The sequence below is a fragment of the Meleagris gallopavo genome, chromosome 10 (assembly GCF_905368555.1).
Source record: "Meleagris gallopavo chromosome 10, MGAL_WU_HG_1.1, whole genome shotgun sequence".
NCBI lineage: Eukaryota > Metazoa > Chordata > Aves > Galliformes > Phasianidae > Meleagris > Meleagris gallopavo.
Window position 1 is genome coordinate 26,996,652 of NC_139413.1, and position 18,907 is coordinate 27,015,558.

General features: G+C 51.0%; 1 protein-coding gene across 6 annotated transcripts; it reads right to left on the reverse strand.

Moving 5' to 3' along the window:
- Positions 1-393: 393 nt before the first annotated feature.
- On the reverse strand, positions 394-18,475 carry KANK4 (KN motif and ankyrin repeat domains 4). 6 transcript variants are annotated; one of them, XM_085231944.1, is made up of 10 exons: positions 18,330-18,475; positions 10,737-10,819; positions 8,177-10,069; positions 7,004-7,115; positions 5,554-5,784; positions 4,896-4,983; positions 3,818-4,037; positions 2,224-2,366; positions 1,410-1,610; positions 394-1,253 (listed from the first exon to the last, which is right to left on the reverse strand). In XM_085231944.1, the coding sequence occupies exons 2-10, from the start codon at positions 10,750-10,752 to the stop codon at positions 1,161-1,163; spliced, it is 2,997 nt and encodes a 998-aa protein (XP_085088070.1). In that variant the 5' UTR covers positions 10,753-10,819; positions 18,330-18,475; the 3' UTR covers positions 394-1,160. The 6 variants fall into 6 exon arrangements, with proteins under 6 accessions (XP_085088070.1, XP_085088069.1, XP_085088071.1 ...); XM_085231943.1 differs by having other exon boundaries at positions 8,177-10,072; XM_085231945.1 differs by lacking the exon at positions 18,330-18,475 and adding an exon at positions 13,417-13,693.
- Between the last annotated feature and the right edge of the window lie 432 nt (positions 18,476-18,907).

An 18,907-nucleotide genomic window follows, 5' to 3' on the forward strand; every position in this document is an offset into this window, starting at 1 on the left:
AGAAACTTGGGCTCACTGGCTCTGGTGGTATTGAAACCCCACAGGTAATTTGCCACATGGGAGCTGCTCCGAGGGGCCCAGCACTGTTTGTATGAGTTTTGCCATATTTTCCATAGTACTTGGGCTGCTGCTGCTGCTCCGGGAGTATATCCCAGGCTGAGCAATCCCTGGGGGAGATGGTTTGAGGGGAAAGAAGGAACTCTGGGGCCAAGGAATGAAAACAAACATCCGGAGGCTGTGAGGACAGAAGCAGCTAAAAAGTGATTTAATGGAGCGTGTGTGTATGGGTGCAGTGTGCGAGGGGCTCTCTTCCAGGCTCTTCTGCTTTTGGAGGTCTGTCTGTCCATCCCTTTGGCCTGCCAAGGGTAGCAGGAACAACAACAAACACAGGTCAAAGTTTAACGTGGGTTTATTCATATGTGGGGGAGGTAACTGTGTTGGGGGATGGGGTTAAAACAGGCAGGTGGGTGTTTTGCGGGGTGAGTGCTTCCACCTAAAGACATGGTGGAAGGAAAGCAAACAAAGCAGACACCAACACATCAGCTGAAAAAAAGAGATTTGCTCTTAGCAGGGGTGAGGATGTTGTGCTAAATCCCTGCCCATGCTCAGAGAGTGGGCTCTATGCAAACCAGTGGGCTTCGTTTTCCCATCAGCTCGAACTTAATTAGAAAAAATAAGAGCCATATGGTAATTCTGAGTCCAGGCAAAACAATGTCTGCTGTACTCAAATAATTTCCTACAGCATTAATTTTTAATTCTTACATCAGGCCTGCATGAGCAAACATAAATAGGATGTTATACTTTCTGTAATGCATCGGATTGTTGTGTTTGTTGTTTCCTATATGAACAATTGCTGCCTCCTACTACATCGGGGAGAGCTAATAATAAATATTAGGACACAAATTACAAGTTAAATGCAATACAGATAAGTGCCAGATTAAAAGGGCAGCCCCTGGCGAAGGCTGGAACAGCTCCTTCCGTTTGGCTGCTGTCCCACTGGGGCTGTGCAGCGAGGGTTAACAGAGGGCAGTGCAGAAACTTAACTCTGCAAAACAGAATTTGAGCCGTTTGTGGCAATGCGGGTACAGAAGTGGGTTAATGAGGGGAAATGACCCCAGCTGTGGTTGCCCTTCTCCCTCTCTGCCTTCTCCATGCTGGGTTCAGTCGCTGGGGCCGTGCTGGGCGCTGTGCAGCAGTGCAGCGATGTCCTCGTGGGCGCTCCTCTGGGCAATGGCCAGCGCTGTGTCTCCGTCCTGCAGGAGGGACAGGTGGTATTGATGTGAGCAGCACACAGCCTAGCCACGTTCATCAGGCCCAAAGCAGGCAGTCTGGCCTCAGTCAACTCAGCCGAACCATGCCACGTGAAGTGCAGCTGGCTTCAGGCTGTGCAGGGCCTGAGCGCACCTCACCTTGTCCGTCAGCGCCAGCTGGCAGCCGGGCTGGGCCAGCAGCAGCCTGACCATGTTGGTGCTGCCCTGCCGGCAGGCCACCATCAGCGCCGTGCTGCCCTGCTCGTCCTGCAGGTTGACGTCGGCCTGGCAGGCCAGCAGGGCCCGCACCATGGCCTCCCGTTCGTGGCTCACCCCCAGCATCAGGGCCGTCTGCCCTCCCTGCAGAACACACAGCTCAGATCAGTCCTTTACAGCGTATCATCCTCCTGGGCTCTTCAGCACTAACTGCTGGCTGGTTGGATGAGGGCACTGCTATCTCGGGGACAGGTGTGTGAATCTACAACAGAATGGCTGCCCCAACCTCCCCTCCCTGGGCTGCAGATTTGAACTATTCAGCTCAGAAAAAGGATTTTGCAAAATGTTCAACCTTCCTTACAGTCCTTAGCTTTCACCCGGCTCTCACCTGGTGCTGCAGGGAGCTGTGGTGTGGGCACTCTGCAGTTCTGCTGGGGTTGCTCTTGTCATTTTTGGGAAGCAGCAACTCCCACCCACCGCCTGCCGTGGTAGAATTACATCCCCTGAGATATTCCCGGAGACATGAGGGGGACGTTATTCCCTCATTTTCACAGCCACAGTCCGAACTGGTGCTGCATTCGCTCTGATTTCACCAAACCCTCAATGAAGATCCCATCTCTTCTTCCAGCCCAGATAGCTGTGGGACTAACAGGAATTTGGCCATTGCGGTTGCACACAGATGGACCAGAGGTTGGGTTTGGGAACGTTTTTGCCAAACGTACATCCCCATAGACAGGCTGCCCTTCACCCAACACACCTGAGCGGCTCGCACATTGACGTCCCCCTCCTTCAGCAGCCTCATCACCACAGCCATGTCTTCATCTGTCTCAGCAGCCGCCAGCGGGGTGAGCATCACGGCCGTGTAGCCCGCCTGGTTTGGCAGGTCTAGGCGGCAGACCCCTGGCAGAGGATGCAGAGGGACAAGCAGGATTCAGCCCAGCAAGGAGGGAGCCGAGGGAAGGAGAACAAAGAAGTGCGTGAGGAAGGGGAAGGTGGCTGTGGCTGAAAGGCCAGCAGTGCTGCCTTGCTGAGGGGAAGGATCTGACTGAGAAATGAGGAAACTCAGCGGGAGGTCCCATAGTTATACAGGACCGAGCCTTATCTGCATTAAATATCTATTAATTAATGGTCTTGTGAGCACGGCATTGAACAAGCTTTGGTACTATATGTTGCTTCATTATAGTTTCTGAGATCAACTCAATTAACTTTGATGACCATAATCAAATTATATCTCCCTAAAAGATATGGTATGATTTATGCCCTGGACAGCCCCCAGGCCTAGAGCTGTTTGTTTTACCTCCTAAAGCGAGAGAGCAGTGGAAAGGTGAAGATGGTCCCATTGTTGAGCACACCACCAAGTATCTCTACAGTTAATCGCTGAAGACACAGACACATTTCACAGCAAAAAGTGCTTTTTACTCTAGGAGTTCTTCCTCGTGCTGGTCTCAAGTGCTCTATTTGGTTTAATTTCAGCTTGAAGGGCCAGTTTCCAGCTACAAGGATCCCACTGGCAAACGCTCTTCAGAAGCACGCTGCTCCCGTGATCCGGGGCAGGGCAGGCTCCTGGGGCTGCCTGCAAGCAGCAGCAACAATAGCTGCATAGATGTGTATGATAATATGCCATTTTCCTAACATTTAGCAGATTGTCTTGCCCATGAAAAGAGGCCAAAGTGTTCCTATTCTTTCTGAAAATGCGTGCATTTTTCCCCTCAGTATAATCTCAGCTGAAAGTCCCTTTCTTTGTCACGTGAGCTGAAAGTTCAATAGTTTAAAATGCAATTTTCCTGTGGTGCTGTGGGGTTTTTTATGCTACCAGGGGTCTGAGCCTCCTTCACCAAGCCACAACGTGCCATTGGATGCTACAAGAAACTGTGGGAGCCACTGGCTGGGCTGAATAGCACATGCTCCATCCCAGGGGAACCCCTCATCCACAGTTACTCTGAGCCATTCCCAAAGCCCTGAACACTAATGAGCCTTAATGCCCTTGATGAGCCTCAGCTGAGACCCTCATGCATACTTATGGGCCTGCAGCTGACCTACATGGGAGGGTGCTGGTCTCTAGCTCAGCTGTGTCTCCTCAATAGACCTTAGCTCCACACCAGTCTACTGGATGTCAACCTACACGATTGCACGTTGGTTCCCAATCCTGTCTCTGACCCATCTTGCTTTGCTCCCAACTAGACTTCCTGGGAGGGCCTGGGCTCTCATTCACCATTTGCTACATCTGGGATCATTGATGGACCCCATGGCCTGGCTCTGCCCACCACGGCCCCGCTGGGAGAGCTGCACAAAACAACTTCCACACCCGTACCCAACAAAGCCATTGCTCAGCAGAGAGCTGCTGCTCCTACCTGTATCCAGCAGGAGTTTTGCAATTGTGAAATTGGAGTGGGAAACGCTGTAGTGAAGAGCCGTGTTGCCATTCCTGTCGGCCATGTTGACCACTGCCTCCAGCAGCTGCGGCTGGATGGTGCCCAGTGCCTGCAGATAGGCCGTGACCACCTCAGGGCTGGAGGACTTGCGACTCGACACCCGGAACCATTCCTGGCAGACGGTGCTGAGGACGTGCCGCTGTGAACACCAATGTCAGTGTTACCCCTGGGCTGCGGGTGAGCCTGGCACCCTGCCTGCCCTCCTATTGCATGCTGAATCCTCAGTGAGTACCTATCCCTAAGCCAAACTAGCTCTCAAAGGAATTCCTCTTACCCAAATAAAAGCAATGATACACATACAAACTGCTCTCCCATCTCATATCCACAGTAACCACTGGCCCTGCCATTGCTGTCCTCCAGCAGCCTCTGGAGCAGCTAGGCTGCAGTTGCTACCTTCCTCCATATAGCATGGACTGTGCTTTGGATGCTCTTCTTCTCCCCCTGATGTAGCAAAGCACCTCAGGGGAGCATCACCCTAAAAAAAATGCCAAACATCACTAAAGCTTAAAGCAGCCACTAGAGTTGATTAGTCACTTGGAGTCTCTCTGCAACTATATTTGCACTGCCATTTCTCAGAGGGGATGAGCGCCTTTGCTTGATGTTCAGATGGAGAAAAATAGGAGAGAAAATGATGCACAGCATGGATTTGGAAGAGCAGTGCTAAGGTCCCTCTCCAGGAGAGCAGATGTGTTGTCATCCTGCAAACCTGCTGCTACCCCAACTCCTCGTCCTGCACGCTGGCTTCCTCCAGCCAGTATTCAGCTTGTGGTTTTGTGATTGCTGTTCTAACTGAGGGGGAAAGGAATTTCTTGTGGTGATGTGAATGAGTAAGCAGAAAAAGCTTTCATCTCCTTTTTCCATCTTGTCCCATCTCCTTACCTAGCTGGCCATAGCATGGCAGGGCACAGCCTGCAGTGCAACATTAGGACAATCTTATCCATCGAAAGTAACAGAGAGTGGGTACTGCAGTTGGAATTTGATTGAAAAATATCTGTACCAGATGCTGGTCACTCGTGGTCCTTATTTCAGAGAGGTGCTGGCTGAGCAGCTGGCAGGCAGCGAGGAAATCTTCAGAGGGTTTGCATCTAAAGGGAAAATACTTTGATAAGTCTATCATGAAGCAGAACTTGTAAGTGGCATTGAAGAAAGAGGGATAATGTGCAGTTTAGGTCAGAATATTTTAAATGCTTGTTTAAACGCTTAACTTCATGGATATAATTTGTCCCACTGACTTGAAAAAGATTTTAGGTACACAGCCAAGCACCTTTCTAAGTTTTTAAGTCCAGAGACCCTGATCTGGAGGAACTTCATCTTTTACAAGAATCCCAAAGCTGGAAAAAGAATTTTTATCCCTGAATCTGCAAGGGACTTGACTTAAAAAGTTTACTTGAGGAGAGAGAAATGAGCTAATTCTCACCAAACATGACTCACTCCACCTTTTCCACGATCAATCCCCACTAGATTGTGGAATAACTACAAAAATATTTCGCTCTTTAAAGTCTTTTCCAGTGCCTATGGAAGCCAAGGACTGCCTTTCCTCTGAGCACACAAAGCGCTGTCCCCAACCCCGTGGGGGTGACCGAACACAGCGCCGTATGTCCTGTGGGTTCAGAAACGTTATGGGAAACACAACTGCTACTTGGCTTTCTGGTTACCTGTCAGCCTTGCGCTGAGTGCAAGGTGCTGCTTCTGCCCCAGGTTCCTGCAGGTCATCATCTTTTTGTGTCTCCTGCAAAGAGGTCCCAAATGAAGCTCCCTCGCTTCCACCTCCACCTTGCTCTTTTGTGGGCTCCAGACCACCAGCTCCTCTCTCTGTGTCACTCTCTGCGTCCCCATCTGACGGGCTGTCTTCACAACTTGTGTCTTCACTTGAAGTTGATTCATAGCTATTTGGGGATACCATATGTTATTCACTCCTTCCCCACCAACAAACGCAAGGCTTGGCCAAGACTCATTGAAGACACCTGCTGACTCCAATGGGCCTTGAATGAAGCCCGGAGTGATTTGCAAGTTACAAATGTACAGCCAGACCTAGGGTTAGTCTTTTTTGGCTTCCTCAACCAGCAGGAGCATGATAGAAGCAATCAATTAGCAGCATGGAAGGTTACTTCAGGGACTACGTGGACTCTGTGGCAAGGTAAGACAGGCAGTATGCCAACAAAAACATGCGTGCAGCTCCAATGGACTTGAGTCCACCATTCAAGCAGCCCTGCTAGAGAGACCTCTTGTGGTTGTCTGAAAGCATTCATATCAAAAGTATCTTCTGTGAGAATGCATTCAGCTGTGACGAACCTAAAACAATTCTGACATTAGCCAGGACTCCTCTGCTTGCTACGCACTGTGCCATTTCAGTGGCTGTTAGGAGAAGCGCTACTCAACAGGAGCAAGTAAAGCCAAGAGCAGTAGCTGCAGAGCTGGAAACTGGTGGAGAAGCATAGATGAGCAGAAACTAGCATTCAAACTTGCACACTGAGCTTCACGCAGGGAAAGCAAAATGCCTTCTGCCCTCTCCAGTACCAAGTATTCCTTGGTAGGACAGGGGCACATGCTGCTCTTAGAAACACATGTAAAGCACATGTTGCTGCAGCCAGTTAGCTTAAAAGCCAAACTGAATTAGCTACTAGATACACAGGGAATGGTTATCAAAGCACAACTGACATAGGGGTCTCCCTCCCACCTCGGTAAGTCCTCATTTATAGAAATGGCCTTTTCTCTGTTCCTGGCCCAATTTTTGTTGGCCGTTGCAGAGGCAACTTAGTGGCAGCGCACCCACCAGCCAGAGCTGGCCTCCTCCAAACCCCACACAGTTAGCGTGAATCCTTCCACAGACCCAGCTGGGATCTGGAGGAAGAAGCCCCAGGAGTTTGGTGTGCACAGAGTATCAGTCCCCAGGGATGTCCCTCACTGCCCTGAAAGCACCAGCATCCTGGGCCTGTCTGCAGGGTTACTACAGTGCTGGGTTAAAGAAGGGAGGAAAGAGGCTCCATTTCAAATGGCCTTTTAATTAAAAGGTTTTGAGAGGAAAAGAGGAGAAAAAGAATTTCTTCAGCAATACAGAGGGCATTACACATTAAAGACAGTTTGATTTTTGTAACGGATGCTTACCCACCATTTACCCCAACAAACTGAAGATTCTTTTTGGTCCCATTGCCTCCTGCATGGGAGCCATAACCTTTCTTTTTCATGATAGATTTAAGACTTGTGGTTGGTGAGGTTTCTAGCAAAATACAAAATAATAGATTAATTAAGCAGATGTGCCATAATTATCAGTGATCATTCCCAACTTGTAGCAACAAACTAGAAATCATAACTGTAAGCATCTTTTTACTTCATCTTAAAGGATTCTTTATGCCTTGCAAAAATGCTGATGCACCCAGCCACAGTCTGAACCTGCCCTGCCACCTTTACCATATAGGTCTCAAACATCTTCAAGTGGCTGTGAATACAAAACATACAGCTGGGAATTACAAATGTGCTCTGTGAATATAAGCAGGCTTTACTCTTGTAATAATGTTATAATGTTTTATCTTTTTTTTTCAGTACTAACATTACAACCTCTCCTATATTACTACACAGATAAATCTTCCCATCAGAGTTTGAATAGCCTCTCTACGTATTGCGTGTAACGGGTCACTTATCTATTTGCAAAGTCCTTCTGACAGTGAACAGGGATTTGGTTTTAGATTCTAGTATCAGATATGGAGGTTGGTGGCCCTGCATGCAGCAGGAGGGTTGGAGCTTGATGATTCTTTCGGTCCCTTCCAACCCAAGCCATTCTATGACTCTATGATTCTCAGCACCATATAATTATTCTAGCTGAACAGCTGTGTGACTAGGGACAGGTCTGTTCCAGTCTAGCTGCTTGGTCAGCTTGAATTGGTTTTGGTTCTGCTGAACTTTATGCTAATTTACCCCAGATGAACATCTGATCCCTGTGTTCTTTCAAATTAAGACATCCAATTGAGAGGAATAGCAAGCGAGGTTATTATTTGATGGAATAGCCACAAATATGTCCAGTTTTGGATATGATCTTGTGTATAAATGAGTCACAGCTTTATTAGCTCTTACACGAGTTTTATTTAATTTTATTTTAAGATTGTATAGCTTATGATGTGTAGAGATCTGCCTTTCTCAAAGACATATTCTGAGGAGGGGCTATTCCCAATCTCTCTGATACTAGCACCCCACTGAGCTCCACCACACTGCACCTGTCCAATACTCCATCAGTTGGCAAGAGATTCGGTCGGACATGTTGAAACCTATGCCAATGTTATTTACCCAACTGCTGATAGTGCGTGTTTGAATTCTCCTTATCTGCCGGCCTCTGCGAAGAGTAGGCAGACAGCAATGAATTTAAGGAATTAACTAATTGGTTCTGGATGGAGCTGAGCTTAGAGGCCGGCTGTTTGATAGCACTCGCCAGCTCAGGGTAGCCGTGCTCCAAACACATCCACTGCTCCTGCAGCAGCTCTTGGATTTTCTTTACGTATTGGCCTATGGGGTCAACAGCAGGGAAATCTTTGGGGTCAGGGAGACCTTCCTCTCCCATCCCATCTTCAGTTTTGTCTTCGCCAAAGCCTGCCTCGTTTTTGCCTGCACTTGAGCCAGTTCTTTTTGTTCGATAACTTTCCGCAGCCACCGCATGAGCAGCGAGACTCTGGGTGTCACAGCTATTCCTTTGGTTTTGGTTGTCGTCACTGAGCTGCTCGTTGATCTTCAGCTCGGTGAAGCCCGGGGCATGAAGGCCAGGCTCCAGGCCAGCTTCAGTCTCTGAGAGCTTGGCAAAGTGTCCATCTCCACCACCACGGGTGCCAACATCAGCCCATCCCTGAGCACTCAGCTCCGCTGCCAGCAAGTTTCCACTGTCTGCTCTGCGGATGCCACATCCTATGGATTTAGTGGAAAGTGGGATATTTACATTGATGCCCTTATCGTGGACTTGCTTGGAGCCATTCACATACGAGAGTTCAGTGTTCACTGCTGCATCGTTGTACTGCAGCATGCTGCCACGCCGCATGGAAGACACCGCGTCCTCTCGCGTGTTCTCCTGGCACAGCTGCTCCTCCAGCTGGGCTTTGGAGCTGGCCAGTAACTGAATGCTTTTCTCCTTTTCCTTGATTTTATGATCCTGCTGCTTCAGCACTGCTCTGATCTGCTCCAGCTCTTCTTTCTTCCTGTCCAGCTGCTCCTCCAGCGCAGCGATGTGCTGCTTCAATGCAGCAATCCCACCGGACTCTCCTGCATCTCCTCCCCGTTCCTCCTTCTCTTGGGCACGGGCACACCTGTCCTTACTTTCCTTCAGCACATTCACAGCAATTTCACTTACGCTTCCCCCTGCTTTCCCATGGCTTGTGCTTTCATCTGCAAGCGGGAGGGTACCTGGTGAGACTGAGACCAGGGTGCTCCCATTGGTGGCATCGCTGGCATCACCCTCCTCACCCCGGCTCTCCACCACCACCTGTAGCTGAACGGCAGAGTGCTGGCCCTGCCACAGGGGCTGCGCCCTCTCCTTGGGGACGTCCCGCACAAGGCTACCTTTCCCTGGCTGCAAGGCCAACTCTGCCCCAGGACTCAACATGGGAGATGGCAGCGAGGCGATGCCATCAGGTGAACGTGGCATGGGACGAAATGTGCTTTCCGGGCAGCTCCCATTGTCACTGGGCCGGAGGGGACATGGCACACAGCCATCGCCGGCCGGGGCCCGGCCAGGTGGCAGTGCTGCCGGCAGGCTGGATGCCCGCAGCAGCTGCGGCCGCCCCCTGAGCTCATCCTCACAGTGCAGCAGCTCAGCGTGCCGTCGCGTCTCGGCCAGGAGAGCCTTCCTGCGGTAACTGGGCTCCTCGCCGGGCAGCGGGGCCCGCGATATCTCCTCTGCCCCCAGGGACGCCTTGCGCTGTGCACGGTACGTGGCAGCTGGCCAGCCAGGCCCAGCAGAGGCTGCGTAGCCATGGGAGCCGTTCTCGGGCAGGCTAAAGTTTCGGGGCAGAGTGCTGAATTTGGGCTGCTTGGCTTTGCGGTGGATGTGGACCCTCCTGATGGTGTTCCCTTTCTCTATGTCGTCCACGTACTTGAGGAAGTCCAGGTCCAGGTGGAAGCCGTACGGTGTTTCCAAGGAGTAGGGGAGGCTGCGGGGCTGCTCCCCATCCCCATTGGGCAGGGGTGGCTGGCCAGCTGCTGAAACAACCACAGGGAAAGGAAAAAAGACAGAATGTTGGTAGATCAAAAGCAAACAGAAAAATGAAATAGAGGTTTAGAGCAGGAGGGAAATGTTACCACTTCCTTCATCCGGCCCATTCATTTCCGACCTCAACCCATCCTTGGCCACAGTTCTAGGGGCAAACCCTAGGCACAGCAGCCTAATGACCTGCTAATTTAATGAAGACTGGCTCCTTGCCCTACAGGCCACCACAAGACCAGGGGTGTGCTTCCTCACCATAATGCTCATGGAGATGCTGCACCTCCAAGTTCAGACCTGATTCTCCAGAGGTGAATTGCAGAAGCGCTGCACTGAGGAAGCCCAAAATTGCCTGAGATCATGAGAATGATAAAGGGAAAACACCCTGCTGAGAAGCCAGTTGTGAAGGCAGAGCCAGGAGCAGAGCAGGAGCAGGTCTGCCAGTGATGGGAGGGTAAATCTGTGCATGGCTCCAAGAACTGCACAGAGGCTTTGCTGTGGTTTAGGTAACGCACAAATGATGCAATTTGGTCTCCTTGTTCTAGAAGAACATATCTATAGAAAATAGTTAATTTACTGTTTTTCTGGTAAGGAAATGACTTCAGGGCTTATATGGTTTTCTTTTTTTTTTCAAGAAATAAATGAGCAAAGAACCATCCATACCATCTGTCTTCTCCATGGTGTGCTCTGCTCAGGCTGTCAGTGTCCCATCCTCTGACACACTGGGGCAGATGAGCCAGATCACTCTTGGAAAAAAATAAACAAATATTTTTAATTTAAAAATACCCCATGATCTGAACCGAGTCCATTGAAAGGTTCCCACAGGATCCCCTCACTTCCCACATTCTGCAGCCTGGCTGGGCTGCTCAGCGCTTCTAGGCGTGCTGGAATCAGTGGCTCCTTTGTCAGCAGGAACAGCCAGCTCCCAGGTAGCTCGTTCTCATGGAACATCTCAGCACTACAGCTGGGTTTGGCTGCAAAAGTGGGGTTTTCTGTTAAGATTTTCCTTCAAGTATCTGATGTGGTTCCTGGCCACATCTGACAGCAGCTCAAAGTCTTATCTTCCAAGGTGATCCCTGAGCTACAACAGGTTTTCAAGGCAGGCACACGCAGCACGGTCTGTACCAAGCCTGCCCAGCTGCTGGGAAGGACATTGGGACTCTTCATTTCAGAATCCTGCTCACATTCACCTAATGGATCAAACTGTCAGGGTCTGACTTCATTGGCTGCTTTTAATATTTTGCCTTCATAAGGGCTTTAGCACTTGGCTGAACTTCCAGAGCTCCCCATCCAGAGCTGCAGCCCACCTTTGCCCCTCGCTTCGCCCAACACCATTCTTATCTAACAGTGGTCATGCTGCTCTTCCTGTTTTCAGTTCTGCAGCTTCTCCCAGCAGAACTGTCCCAGAGACTACTTGCTCATTCTCAGGCTCAGAAGCAGCTCTGCTCCCTGCTCTTCTCTGCTCTGCGTCTTCTAAATTCTCTTTCTTATTTTTGTCTTTTGTATCTCAGCTTTCTTCATATGGAAATGGCAAGATAAATGGATCCACAGTACAGATAAGGATACATGGAATAGAGAAGTGCTGCTGCTTTTCCCTTCTAGAAGCACTGAAATGACTATTTAACTGCAACATTTTTTAATTACGTATTAACTACAACAAAGACCAGAGGGAAAACACAGTCACATCCTGCTGTATTGTTACCAAGGGATGAATGCTTTGAGGGATCAAAACCTTTCGAAGAAACAATTAGTTTCTTCATTAGGGCAAACAAGTTCATTGCCAGTTTATACCCAGCTTGTAGGGCCACCACTGCAGAGAACATTGGTGCTCCCAACACCTCTGGACTGGCACCTCCTCCAGCTCAGCCCGCTGCAGTACCTCGGCCAAATTAACCACACTTTCACTACAGAAGGCAATTCTGTTTCCTTTTGCCAACAAACAGCATGTGCCAAAATGAACACTAACCTCTCCTTCAAATGTTTTTTTTTTTTTTATTTTCCAATTACAGCCAATTATAGAGCAATTATGAATCCCAGCTACAGTCCGACCAGTTACATTTCACTCTTCTAAGTCATTTATTTAGAGGGAGGGGAAAAAAGAAAGCCAGGCAATAAGATGTTTTTTAATATCTAGATAATTACACCTAATTGGTTCGTTTATGAGCTGGCTGGGTCCCAACTCTGCAGTCCAAACTGATGCTGTCACTTTTCCCTTTCGACCAACCTACTCCAAAATTGCCTCATGCACAGCAGTGTCCTCAAGTCCTCACGCACGGCGATGGCCTCGTGCACAGTCCCTGCCCTCACCTCCCAGCTCTGAGAACCCCTGCTCAAGGCTTGAGGGAGGACAGCACTTTCTGGTAAGTCTCTGTCCTGCAGCCCCCACTGTGCTGAGCTGGGCTGGGTTTTGTATGTCCTGCCCCTTCCCATGTTGCATAACCCAAAGGACACCAGCATTAACACATGCTGCAGTGCTGAATTTTAGCTTTTAGGGGAGGATCAGTCCAGGTCTGAGCAGCATTTCTGTTCACAAGTCAGCCATAAATATATATACAGAAAGGTAAACCGGGGAAGCAAATAAGCAGGAAGGCAGCAGCACAGACCGAAGGCACCTAATTGCCTGCCCCTCAGTGTCCAGTGCTGCCTTATAGCCATGCCTGGTACTGTTTCTTTAACCCTTCCCTCCCTTCCCCTGTTTCTTGCTGCTCCCTCCCTCACTCGCCTCAGCAGCAGAGCCAAGAGCAACAAATTTTCAAAGCAAATAACCGAGAGATAGAAGACACGGCTTTCTTTCCCTGCAAGCATCTTGCTGGTGACTTTGAATTAACAGCATTTAACCCTGTGACAGCACCCAAGCAGATAACTCACCCCGCGGAGCAGCGCAGTAACGCAATCTCATTAGCTACAACACCACATCTTTTTCAGCTCTGTCATTTTCCTCCTGCACTGCAGCAACACGCTGGCACCTCATTGCAGAAGGACAACCAACATCAGGACAGCAGCTGTCCCACTACTTCTCATACCTCCTGCAGAGCTCAGGATCCCTCCCAGTCCCCAGCCTGCTGCTGGGACATTGGTCAGCACCCCAGCGACCTTGCTGGAAAAGCAAACACAAGTTTATGATAAGGAGCACGAAAGAGGGATTCATTTTCCAGCAAACCAAAGCATCGATCTCCTGTGACCTTCCCGAGGACAGCCCGAGCCTGCTGCATGCAATGAGCCACTCTTCACAGCAGGTCTCTCTTTTTCACAAAAACACCTAGTGCTGCTCTGGGGCTGTCCCCCCTATCAGAAACATTATTTAAGAGACGGTCAATGATTAACACCACAGTTCCTATTATACCTGGTGCTGCTCGCTGTGTCCCGGCTGGCTTCCTGCACGTTGCACCTCGCGGGCTGAGCACATCCATCAGCTTCTGTGCCTGGCGCCTGGCGGGGACACACCAGCAGCTGCCTCAATTAAGAGGCAGCATCCTCATTAGCAGCCGCAGAAGGTCTCTGCATTAAGGATGAATCCTTCTGCAGCCCTGCAGGGCCGAGGATGGGGACAGGATAGGGACAGCCCAGTGCTGCCAGACACCCCAGTGACCCCAGCCCAATGACCTTGGAATTCAAGCCTGGGAGCTCCCATATGCTTGCACTCACAGCCGGGGCTCTGCAGGGTTGTGCAGAATTGCTGACACCCCCAGGCTTGCAACAGGAAACAACCCTCAGCCTCAGCACTGAACTTTCCAAAACTTGGCATTTCCCAAGGCAAAATGCCCACACCCTCACACAGCCCACGTCTGGGGATGGGCTTTCAGCAAGGACCCAGGGCACGGAGTGGGGCCAGCACTGCTCCTTACCAACAGCACAATCCCGATGATTGTGTCAGTCGGGAAGAAACACATGGAGCCACTTAATGTCTGCAAAACAGCGCTGCAGGCATTCCGTCAGGCTCATTTTGCTTACACGACTGGGATTTTAGCAGATGCGGCTTCAAGAAAAAGCAGAAGGGTTTTGCCTCTGCAGGAAGCAGGCAGCCTGGAAACGGGCAGAAGCGGAAGCAGCGCTCCTGTGAGTGCTCCCCAAGGCCGGGGTCACCGCGTGCTTGAACAGCGAGGGATGAGCTCTGCTGTCCTGCAGCATGGCTCTGCTCTCCCCACAGCTCCTGTGGTCAGGGCTCTGAGCAACCTACAGAGCTTGTTCACTGCTCACTTTAACTCTTTTGGGTCAGATTTTCATATTTTAGCTACTCTTGCACATCTTTTATGAGCATATTTTTTGGGGTTTGTTGATTGTTCTCTATATGGAGCAGCATGATGCAAAACCCGATATGTTTCTGTACGGCACTGATTTTAAAGTGAGCCTCAAGGAATTCTTTCCTTCTTCCCATAGGAAAGACCTCGCAGGAAGCTTTTACTTGGAGTATTTCCTTATTGCAGTTACACACATCAGACCTACAGCCCGGGCCAGATGGAGTCCTCATGGGACTGCAGGTCTTCAGTTCTGCATTCCAGTGTAGTCAATGAATGAATGGAGTCGAAACACATCAACTGGGTTGGTGCACCATGGAATCACAGGATCACCGGGGTTGGAAAAGCCCTCTGAGCTCCCCAAGCCCAACCCTAGTCCACCCCCATCATGCCTACTGCCCATGTCCCTCAGTGTCACATCCGCACACCACCCAGGGATAGTGACTCAATCACTCCCCTATTCAATGCCTGACCACTCTTGATGAATCTAAGACAGCAAAGGTGCAATGCACGAGGTGGGTGCCCAGACCTGGATCTTTGTGTACTGCATCCCACTGAGCAGGAGGAGGGCACATATTTCCCGCAGCTGATGGCCCCAGGTGGTCCTGCCAGAGTGCTGCACACTGGGGACACAGTCAGCTCATACCCTGTGCCATGGAGGACAGAAGTCCTGGCTGAGAGCTGCTTGCTGTCACACAAAGGCTGCCCCCACAGATGATGGGAACCAGATGGTGCCAAGCAGCTCCAAGCCACCGCCTTGTCCTTCCCAATCCCTGGCAGTTCTACCTCACAGAAAGAATCCCATCCCCTCCTCGGTGCTGGTGGGGCTGATGGGCACAAAACAGCACAGAAGAGCAGGAGCCCTGTGCTCGTCCTCAGCATGCCCGGTACCCAAAGGGTTACGGCAGCGTTCCATCCAGCGGTCTGCAGACTTGCACAACACCCGCGCTCGAACACATGAACACAGCCTTTTGGGAACAGTTGTTGTTGGGCTTTTCAACGTGTTTTCACTGCAAAGGAAGAAAACCAGTGAGCTGCACTGGAAGGAGCTTCCTTCCAGGAGGAGAAAAAGATGTTTGAAAACTTCTCGGTCCTGAGATTTGGCTGCTGATCCTAGAAACCTCCATGTCCCGAAGCAGCAGTGCTGCAAAAATATCACGGCCAGGGTCTGATCCAGGAGCCTCTCCAGGCATCCCGTCAGACAGCGGATACCGATTTTATTAAAGCTGCTTATTGCTGTTTAATAAATGCAATGAGCTCCCTGCCAGCGTGTCCATTAGGGACAGTTCAGGACGAGACGGGGAGGTATCGGATGTCCAAGCTGTGCCTCTTTTATGGCTCACCGGCACGGGAAAATGCTCACATTCATCCCTTGCATTGATAACCTCTGTTGAGCTGACCTTCAGCTCATTCCAGCTACAGTCCTAAAAAACCTCGGGTGATGCTCATGATTTTATCACATTCCTTGAAACCTGTGATGTTTTCCCTGAAGTCTCCTTTCCCAGAGCCAGGTGATCCAAACGTCAATTGAAACCATGAATCCAAAGCACTCCAATGTCAGAAAGCAGACAGAGGTCAGAAGCGCCTCTCTTCTGGCATTCTAATCACTCTGATTCTATTGTGGAGCCAGGAGTTGGACTCAATGATCCTTTCCAACTCGGGGTATTCTATGATTCTATGATTTACTCTTTTTGCTTCAATGCCTTTGTTTTGGAGGCTTCTGGCCCCGTTCAAGCTGCTGCTTTCCATCTTCTCACCCTAGGGCAAGCCAAGACCATCCATGTGGTCAAAAAGCTGGTAGCAATTTTAGGACAGCAGGGCTGCCCTCAGCATGGCCTGGGTTTGGTGCACCCTTGGCTTACTTTCCATGCATGTGCCTAAGCTTAGACACAAGCCAGGCTGGAAAAATCCTTGGTTCCTAATGAAAACCAAACAGCGGGGTCCTTTGGGTATTTTGGAAGCTGGGTGTGGAGGTGACCCACCCAGCCCAGGTTTTGGAAGAGGCATTCCTGCCTCACCCTTCATCAGCCACTTGCTGTGCAGAACTCAGTGCTGGGGTGGGGAAAAGGATGGAGGAGAGTAAGAAGGGATCTTGTGCAAAAAGTGCCTGCTCAGGGATGTAACCCAGAGTCTGTGGGACTGGAAAAACCCACAGCAACATACAAAGCTTCCTAACCTCATCAGCTTTGAGGGGGCAGGGGCATGGATGTGCCATCTCCCACCCTTCTCAGTGCCACCTCCCTGCAGGCAGCAGCCAATGAGGGCTCCCCACATTTTCTTAGCAAGCCCCCACTGCACAATGCCACTCTCCGAGGCTCACACCCAGCAGAGGAACAGGCTGAAGTTACAGATTTAAAACAAACTAATCCAAAGGACTGGAGCCACTCTGTTTCACATTACTGACTCCACCAACCCATTCATTTTGGCAGTATATTATCATAATAACCACAATAACTCCGTCCGGCTTCATTTTCATGTGAAACCTCAGATGCGTAGGACTCGCAGCCTCCGGAATCATCAATTCCACCGAGGCCTAAAATAAATATGGGCTAAGAAGGAGCTCTCTGCATCTGGTTTCTCCCCACGGCTTTGTCACAGAGACGGCTGCATGTGAAAGCTGGAGCTGAGCTTTCTCGCTCCCGCGCCCCAGCCAGGGTCACCGATTTCCTGGGACTGGACAAAACCCAAATCTTGTGGGACAAAATCTTCATCACACAAGTCCCGTTACATGCACCAGGTTGGGAGAGTGGGATACTATGGGATCCGTACAGTCTGTACCAGAGAGCCCTGCTTCTCCCCAGCACTGGGATCCGTCACTGCTGTTCACAAGTAATTTGGGAATTCTCAGACTGGGAAAGGAGGGGGCCCATGTAAGCACAGCACCAGGATCCCGTACTTTCATATTCCAGTTTTGGGGTGATTTTGACAAAGCTGCCGCTTCATCACTCCTCAATCACAAAAAAAGAAACACTTCTTGAGGTACCATGTCCCATGGCTCACAGTCATGCCTCCAGAAATGAGATGAATGAGACCACCCCACTCAGGACAGTCCTAGGGAAGGGGACCGTTGCGCCCACAGCAGCCACCTTCCCACCTTGAGCCTACTGCATTGCACTGGAAGTCATTGACCAGCTTTATGCCATCACCCAATGCCTCCCCCACATACTTGGGACACAGACCTCAGTGTTCTGACCATGCTGTGGCACCACAGCATTCAGTCTGAGCAAGCCGCAAATCATAGAACCATACTGTCATTAAGGTTGGAAGAGACATCCAAGACCATCAAGTCCAACTCCAGCCCACCTCCACTATGCCCACTGATCGTATCCCTCACTGCCACATCCCCACGGCCCAGGAGCACCTCCAGGGATGGTAACTTCACCACCTCCCTGCTCAGCTTGTGCCAGTTCATTACTATGCTTTTGGAGAAAAACATTTCTCCCCATTTCCAATCTGAAGCTCCATCAGTGCAACATGAGGCCATCACTTCTCGTCCTATAGCTGTTACTTGGGAGCAGAGATGGACCCCACCTCGCTACACCCTCCTTTCAGGGAGTTGAAGGGAGCGCTCAATTCTGTCTGTATGGGGTACTGCACCCACGGGCCCTGCGAGACGCGTGGATCGGGGGTAAGGGAGAGCGAGTTCGGGCAGGGCACTCTGAGCGACGGCGAGGAGAGTTTCTGTGGGAATGGGGAGAGGCCGCCGTTCTGGCTGGGTTGGGGCTCGCAAAACCGCAGCGGGGTGGCTGGGGAGGGCTGTGCCGCCCGCAGCTCCGCTCTCATGCAATGACGCTCGGGGTCCCGCCTGCGCCCGGAGCCCCCCCGCCGCTCCCCAGCACCCATCCCGGCCGGACACCCCCAAGGACACTCCCGGAGCATCCCCCAGCGCTGAGCCAGCATCCCCCCAGCGCCCCTCGGAGCATCCTCCGGCGCGCCCCAAAAGTCCCCCCCGCTCTCCGCCGCTCCCCGAGCACCCCCGGGCTCCCCGTTCTCGGCACCCCCGATACCCCCCCGGCCCTACCTGGCACGGCGGTGCCGCGGCCCCGCTGCCTCCTGCGGCCGGGCCCGGGGAAGCGGCGGCGGCGGGGCCGGGGCCGGGGCGGGCCGGGGCGGGCCGGGGGCGGGCCGGGCACCGCGATCCGCCGGGAGGGGGTCGGGGCAGGGAGCCGGAGGGAGCGGCTGCTGCGGGAGGGGTGAAAGGCGCTTTTCTGTTGTTGTTGTTTTTCTTCTTCTTCTTCTTCTTTTCTTACTGCGCTGGGTTCCTTTTCTCTTTTTCTTTTTCTTTTTTTTTTTTTTTCTTTTTCTTTTTTTTTTCTTTTCTTCTTTTCTTTTCTTTTTACTTTTCTAACCCGGCAACTCATCCCGTTTGCACAGATGCAGATAAAGGGGAACTGTGGGACTGCAGGATTTGTGCTGCCCAACCCGCTTCCAACCGCACCCACACCTCACTGGGATAACACGGCACGTGCAACGCAAACGCACGCAGAGTTTGGGGTTCTGAGTTTCTTCACACATGATTTCCATGTTCCTCATGTGCCCGCCTGCAGCACATAGCTGGGATGGCATTGCCTGTTCAGGGATAGGGGAAAGCAGTAGGAT

Coding starts and splice junctions, on each gene's coding strand:
- KANK4 (XM_085231943.1), bottom strand. Junction 4,984..5,553: donor ACTCAGCGCAAGGCTGACAG/GTAACCAGAAAG, acceptor TTTTCCCTTTAG/ATGCAAACCCTCTGAAGATT. Junction 1,254..1,409: donor AGCTGGCGCTGACGGACAAG/GTGAGGTGCGCT, acceptor TCCCTCCTGCAG/GACGGAGACACAGCGCTGGC.